Source organism: Culex quinquefasciatus, chromosome 3 (assembly GCF_015732765.1).
Source record: "Culex quinquefasciatus strain JHB chromosome 3, VPISU_Cqui_1.0_pri_paternal, whole genome shotgun sequence".
In the NCBI taxonomy this organism is placed as follows: Eukaryota; Metazoa; Arthropoda; class Insecta; order Diptera; family Culicidae; genus Culex; species Culex quinquefasciatus.
In genome coordinates, this window is record NC_051863.1 from 71,019,742 (window position 1) to 71,027,393 (window position 7,652).

The 7,652-nt window shown below is 36.9% G+C and overlaps 1 protein-coding gene across 1 annotated transcript; it reads right to left on the bottom strand.

Moving 5' to 3' along the window:
- Positions 1–883: 883 nt before the first annotated feature.
- On the bottom strand, positions 884–5,405 carry LOC6037590 (glycerophosphodiester phosphodiesterase 1). The gene is made up of 5 exons (XM_001847434.2): positions 4,744–5,405; positions 4,509–4,681; positions 4,245–4,443; positions 1,417–1,601; positions 884–1,360 (listed from the first exon to the last, which is right to left on the bottom strand). The coding sequence occupies exons 1-5, from the start codon at positions 5,059–5,061 to the stop codon at positions 1,198–1,200; spliced, it is 1,038 nt and encodes a 345-aa protein (XP_001847486.2). The 5' UTR covers positions 5,062–5,405; the 3' UTR covers positions 884–1,197.
- Between the last annotated feature and the right edge of the window lie 2,247 nt (positions 5,406–7,652).

A 7,652-nucleotide genomic window follows, 5' to 3' on the forward strand; every position in this document is an offset into this window, starting at 1 on the left:
GAAAAAAAAAAAAAAAAAAAAAAAAGAAAGGGTTTTTGTGTTCTTTGTAGAAGCATTTCACATATTGTGATTATTTTTTAATTTCAATTTACTACATATTTCTGGACCCTGAATTCAGAACCATCATTGACAGTCATTGCCCCAAAAGTGAAGGACACCATCTACCACCTTAACCACCCAGGCTCATATTTGGGGAAAGGTGTGTCAACTGGATACCTTTCTGCCATGTGTCTTATATATGGACTCTCCTTTGCAAAGTTATTCATAAATGTTTGCTCCAGGGGTGATGTACATCTAATATGTATGTATACGGTAAAAAAATGTACATCTAGGGCAGCGATTCTCAACCTTCTTCTTCTTCAATGATCTAGGCTCTAACTTGTGTGTAAACCGTGTAAACTAAAAAAATGCGTTGCATACAATCTTGCATCAAATCCAGGGGTGTCTGATTGTTCTCCTCTCTTTTCAGCCCATGACACTTTGATATCTGCGCACAATATAATGATTTCGGATAAAGCAATGGAGAAAACAATACAATTATGAGATTGGTAAATCACTTTATTCATACATTTTGATACAAAACAAATGCGTGAAACTAGTTTTCGAAAATACGATAGCAAAATTGATTACAGTTTTATTTAATAATAGCTTACGTAAATGCTTGCAATCATGAGAAAATGAATCAATTGTTGTAAATTATTCGAAATATGTATAGCATTACTGAGTACGGTTTCGTTCGATTTCGAGTTACATAATAATCTACCGCAAAAAGTTCTGTTGAGATCCTGTCCACTTTAGCGGCAAGAGTATCGATACGAAATGCAATGAAAAACTAAACATGACGTGTTGAAATCTTATGACAATATAACCAAAACTTAAAATGTAAAAATAAATACGTATATTCTACAAAAAACATAGAATAATTTTAAACAAAAAAAGGAACACAAGAAAACTGCACATAAAGCTTCATGAAATGCAAAACCAGATGGCCTCTAGAACTATGCACATCGTCACACGGTTGGTTTTGTTCGACTAAATTACATCTTCTGATGCTGCTGCCATTTTTAGTATGTAACGTAAAATCCCTGCTGGAGACAACCCTCTTTTCTCCCTCCTTACTGCTACACTGCAAAATGACTAACACGCGGCGGTTGTGTATAAATATCGTTCGATGTCGTAATGCACTGCTGGCCAGCGCTAATGGCGCTTGGACTTGAAGATGATTTGCGGCTCGGAACGCAGCGAATCCGTCAGATATTGGGTTTTGGTAACCTGCTGGAAGTAGCGCTTCTCGTTCGGTGAATTGATCTTGTAGACTATCGGCCGCACCCCGACGTTGTGCCACAAGGTGGAGATTTGCCTGAAATGGGTTTAATTTTAAAACTCGTTTCTTGGTATAAAAATGAAATATCTTACGCGTTGAACTCATCCTTGTGGATAAACACGAGGCTGATGCCGATGACCGGTGCGATGATGTTCCGGAAAATGGCTCCGTAAACGGACATCAGGATGGTTGACGCACTAAAGTATTGCTGGGCACGTGACAGCGTCAGTTTGTCCATCCAGAGACCGCATACCAGATCCGGGCAGTGCTGGCGTAACTATAGGTGAATAGGTTTTAAGAAGGAATGTAAATTTTTAAATAACAATCATGAGCCAATCAGAACTAAAGCCTAAAAAGATGCAGTTGGTTTTCAAATAAAATTAAATTATTTGCTCTACAGCATTGCCTTGGCGTTCTCAATTGCGAGATTCCTACTCGAAACTTGGTGTTCGAAAGCTTGATTGTTGAGGCAATTGCAAACCTCTTTTTATACCTTAGCTTCCATTCACCCCGGGGTTCGAACTGACGACCTTTGAATTGTTAGTCCAACGCCTACCAGCGACTCCACCGAGACAGGACCCTGGGAGACGATTCCTAGACCTGGATATTTACTTCCCCGTCCAGAAAATCAAATTCCCCGCCCAGAAAATCAAATTTCCACTAAATTTCTGGAGTAAATGGGACGAAGGCCGTAAGAGCCCCTTTTCAAATGATGTTCCAGATTTTGCGATATGGACTAAACGGTAAGCGCACTTCAGAAGGAACCGGTCATGAAAATTTTCAAAATGGCAGCAGCAGCGATTGCAAGCCAGAGAGGGGGCGAAGAAAAGCCCCAAGAAATCGTTCCGCCTCCTTTGTTCTGCTGTTCGTAAAGTTATTTCCAGACCGCTTTTCTTGGGAGGTGTCAAATTTCGAACCAAAAAAACCGTATTGGCGTAAAACCTAATTGGTGTCATTGACACTGTCAAACCATCGGAGTTTCAGTGTATCATAAAATGCAATACAGAAAATACGATTCAAATAGGGCAAAACTATCTAAACAATTTTATGTAGAGTAAATAAAAATAAGAAAATAAACGGTAAGAAATTATGAAAAATTTAAATGGAAAATTAAGCTTGTCAACTAATTTAAACATATTTTGCAACGTTTTTTTCTAAAGTTTAGATCACCGATTGGAAAAAGTAAACAATCAATACTCAAAGATCCGCATAGATCTGCATGCTTCTAGACTTTTTGAAAGGTTTTGAGATTACCTAACTAACGATAAGTTGGATGATGAAACCGGGCATAATTTCCACACAGATACGGATCCGGCTCAAAAACGTACATAAATATCACATAAGTCGACGGTAACATTTCAAAAGGCATCATGTACATTTTGGCACTTTCTGGGTTATTGCATATTCTAAAAGTACTCCTAATAAGCTACCTCTCCACCAAAAATGAGCAAAAGTTACTTCAGTAAAGTCTGTTTAATCATGATTTTAAATAAAGTAACATAAACAAAATCTCTGCCATCAGCAGTCCCTGTTTATATAGCCCTGTCAACCTGTCAAACAAAAGGCTACATAAACCTCGTGACGAAAAAAAAGCAACATGAACAAAGCGCCATGTACATTCGGCGAAGAAAAACGAATCATAACAAAGCGCCCCCCTCAGTGACAGCAGGGTGATATCGACGTTGGTGATTTCAAAAGAAGTTATGTTTGTTTTTCTCAAATAAAATTATGGAATTAATGTTTTATTGAATTTGGATGATCAAGTATCAATAAAAGCAACGTTTTTCATCGTTTGTTATCATTAGAACATCTTATTTGGCTTTTATATTAAAATGGGAATTGAAAATGGATGCTCAACATTCAAATGCGTTTTTCTCAAAACGCATGGTTTGTACATGATGCTTTTTGAAATGTTGGCATCGAAGTGGTCATAACTTGGGACACGGTTGCCAAATCGACGGCAACATTTCAAAAGGCATCATGTACATTTTGACACTTTCTGGGTTATTGCATATTCTGAAAGTACTCCTAATAAGCTACCTCTCCACCAAAAATGAGCAAAAGCTACTTAAGTAAAGTTTGTTTAACAATGATTTTAAATAAAGTTACACAAACAAAATCTCTGGCACCAGCAGTGCCTGTTTATATAGCCCTGTCAACCAAACAAAAAAGTGTCCACGTGGTTTGTGGATGGTCTCTTTGGCATAGAGCTATCTAAGCCCTATCTCACGCACACTAGCTTACCGTTTGTTTTTGCTGGCGAGTACAAATTTTAACCTAAAAACCATTCGTGTACAAACACGCAATACATGCGCACGTAGATAACTGTATTCCCGGTAAAAATGCTTGTTTTTTTATAATGTACAGTGCCATCCCGTTTTTAGCAACACGAAATTTGCAAACATTTCTGTTTGCCAAAAATCAACGTCAATTTCGTAATTGTTCATTATTGTATGAAGTTCAAGAATGGTTTTCGGTCAACAATTTAAAAAAATGGAGTAGGTTGACGAGACGAGAAAAGGTGTCGAAAAGTCCTGTTGCCAAAACGGGATGACACTTTACGTGTTTAAAGTTCTGCTCTAAATCTGTCTGATCTCAACAGGATCCTGCCCTCAAACAACTTGCTATTCAACTCTTCAAAGCACTGAAAGAATTTTTGATCTAAATCAAATGCGTTTCAAAATTTATATAATTTTGTGGAACAATCATTGACGTCCTAGTTGGCAATCATTAATTAATGACAATTTTTATAACTTTACAAGGGATGGGATAATCGTTACCAAAAGGAATCAGCATGTGTAGGGCACTATTCTAAACAACTTGTTGAAGGAATTTTGTCAAAATATTGAAAGCGACGCAAAATTTATATCTTTGAACGAAAAATCATGACAATGATGAAAGTCTTCACGTTAAACCCTACCTGATAGATCGCCACCGGAGACGAGCAGCAGAACACAATTCGCTTGGTGAAGAGCGAGTTTTTACCGATGGCCTCCTGCAAGATTTCGACCATCTTTGCATTGGTGTGCGACGCCAGCAGGAACACGGTCAGCTCGTTCGTTTCCAGCAGCTTCAGCAACCGTTCAAACGTGAGAACCTTTTCCGGCTGAAAGTGCTGACTGTCGGAGAAAACGGAAGCTGGGTTAGTTTTTTGTTAAATACTCATTCCTAAGGGTCCACTAACCCCAGTGGGTGGTGTTCAGTGATGTTAAAGTTTTCGAGTGCATTCAGCTTGAGCCCGTGAACCGGCAGGTTGATGTTGGCCTTCTCCAGGGTCGATCGGTGCAGCACAACCAGGTGGCCGTCGTTTGTGATGCTTAGGTCGAGCAGTATGTTGAAGCATTTTTGCGAAAGGCACTGAGAAGGAAAGGTTTTCAGTAAGTGTGTCAAAGGTGAAACTTCAGCACAGTGAGTCATACATGGTTGATGGCGGCGAGAGAGTTCTCCGGTGCGTCGAAGGCCCCACCCAGAATTGGCCAGTATAGCACCTCGGACCCGACCTCCTTCTCGCTGCGGTGAAGCATCGATTGCACAACCTCTCCGGCAGGGCATTTCAGCTTGACAAACTTGGACGCAATGCAAACCAAAAAGAACAGCAACATCAACCACGGTATTCCGACCGAGGCAAAGTTACAGCACAGCCACAGTGCATTGAACAGAAAAGTGAAGCATGTCGTTAAGAACCAAAATAGCTGATAGATCATTTTCAACACTTTGACGATTGTCGTAAAATACATGTAGATTGGCGATGCCTCCTCATGAGATGCACCCTGATTGTTGGTAGCTTAAGCTAGCAGCTATGGCAAAATCGAATTTCGACTAACAAAGTCACCACATTTTTCACGACACTTTTTCCAGCACAGAAAAGTTTCGGAAAAAACACCTTTTCTTCTCGCCCCCTTAATCTATATGTACATACTGTTCGAACGACTCGGTGAATCTGTCATGGTTCACAGAAAAAAAAGAGACAGATTGTACCGCAATACTGCTCTTGCATGCCTGGAAGCATATCGAACCGATGAAGTCATTGCGCATGCTGCTGCTATCTTCACTTCCCATCACAGCCGTTCGTACATTTTGCACAATGTACGTATCGGTCGGATACACAGGCGGCTTTTGACAGGTCGAGCCAAGCTGAACATAGAGGTTGGTAGTGGGAGGTAGAAAGAGGAGAGGTCGTTTACAAACAACATATCCCATAGAGTACCGCTAAACGTCACCCACTGCGATGTTACGTTTATGCTCGTGCGATGTTTCTGATATGCTGTCAGCAGCATACACCCAAAGCGATCCAGAAAAAATATCATATTTGCCTCCTCTATAACAAACTTCACTCTCAAAACCTTCTATATCAAAACATCACTTTTAATTAAAGTTTTTTATGAAAACGTCTTAGACGGCAAAAAGGGCCAGGGCACCTGTGGAAATACAGTGTCCCATCCTCGAGGGTCCCGGGGCACCAAAACTTCTTAGCGTGGTGCTCCCAACGATTCATTGCTTTAATAACCCTTTCCTCCCCTGTAGATTCATTGAATGTTTTGTTGTTTGAACATTCGTGCTCAAACGCAATACATTTTAACGAATCATCTTTGCGGTTAACTGTACGCAGTTGGCCTGGCCGCTTCGACGCTTGTGATGTTTCAATGCATTCTAATGCAATGGCGCACTGCAAACGTTGATAATAGGTCTATTCCCGTACTTGCAGAATTGCAGAATTTCTGCAGCCAGCATAAGTCACTTTTTTGCAGCACGTTCCCGTACTTTTCAGCTCGCTCTCTTCATCTCTCTCTTTTGCAGAAGTTCTGCAAGGAGAGAAGCGGCAAAAATTTTGCCTGGGTAGCGCGTTTTAGTACTTTTTCTGCAACATTGTACACAGTTGAGTGGATTTACTCAAATTGGGTATTATTTTTTTAATTATTTCAAAATATTTAAAAAAAGATTGACAAAAAAGTAATTGAAAGAAGTTTACCTCTAGAACTGGGACATTATTGTTTTATGCAGCACAACATTTTATTTAAAAAATCAAGGATGTATTATTTATTAAATAACTAGAAATTAATTATGCTTAGCTAGAAATCATATATCAGAAACATTAGGTAAACAATTTAACAAATGAGAGTGGCAGGTAGGTTTAATAAATATGATGAAAAAAGACAAACAAAGGTTTTATATAGAAGGGACCATAAATACATGTTTAATAGCAGAATGTTTGAAAGATTATTCAGGATAATATAAATAAATTATGACTGGATGTCACATGAAAGAACAACGGTGACGCAATAAAATTGACAAATAAAGCAAATGATCACAAACTCAAAAATTTTGATACACATAAGTTAAGCAATCTGGAAATTAAGAAATCCACATCAAGAAACTAAAAAAAAACATCAAATTAGATATTTGAGAAATTTAAAATGCAAATAATTATATCAGAAAAATAAAAAGAAATAAATCACAAATTCAAAGCTTAAAAAATCATATAAATAAAAAAAATATTTCAAAATGATTAAAGTTCATAAAAATCTTAATTTAAAAAATTCAAAAAAAAGGTTGAAAAAAAATCGAAATAAGGTAACCAGAGTTTTTTTTAATATTTATTAGTTCAGAACACAACAAATTCAAAAGCTACAGTTAAAAATAATAAGATAGAAACTTAAAGAAATTATAATTTCAAATACAAGTAACATTAAAAAGTTTTGTAAATCAAAACTTTTAAAACTCAAATATAAATAAAATGGGAACGGTCAAACTTTCCAATCTCTAAATCCTCTTAATTTGAGTTTCTAACCTAAAATATGACTTCAAAAATGTGTATTTATTATGATTCAAGATGGCGTGGAAATTAAAGGTTCGAGAATTTAAGAATTTAAGAGTTTAACAATTTAAGAATTTATGAATTTGAGAATTTAAGAATTTTAATTTCGACAAAATAAATTTTTTTTATTCATATAAGAATACAAATTGGTAGCACCGTTAAAGGTATAATTTATTATTTGCCAAACAGTTTACCTGTTATTTAACACACATATTTAGTATATTCCGAGGTATATTCAAAAACAATTGAAGATCAAAAATTATTCCTAAACAAATATTTATTTGATATTATTAAACTCAAAAGAAATGTGTCTTTTAAAAGTTTTTAAAAACAATTTGTTTTTATAGTACAATTTTTTGTTGGGATACTAGCCGTGCTGTAATACTATTGCTTAAGTTATCAATTTTTTATCAGGTAAAAATATCAACACTAAAAAAATCGCTATATCATTTACATAAATGAACTAAGCCTGAAATCGTTAACATATAAAAAAAATCGTTCTCAATAAAACCA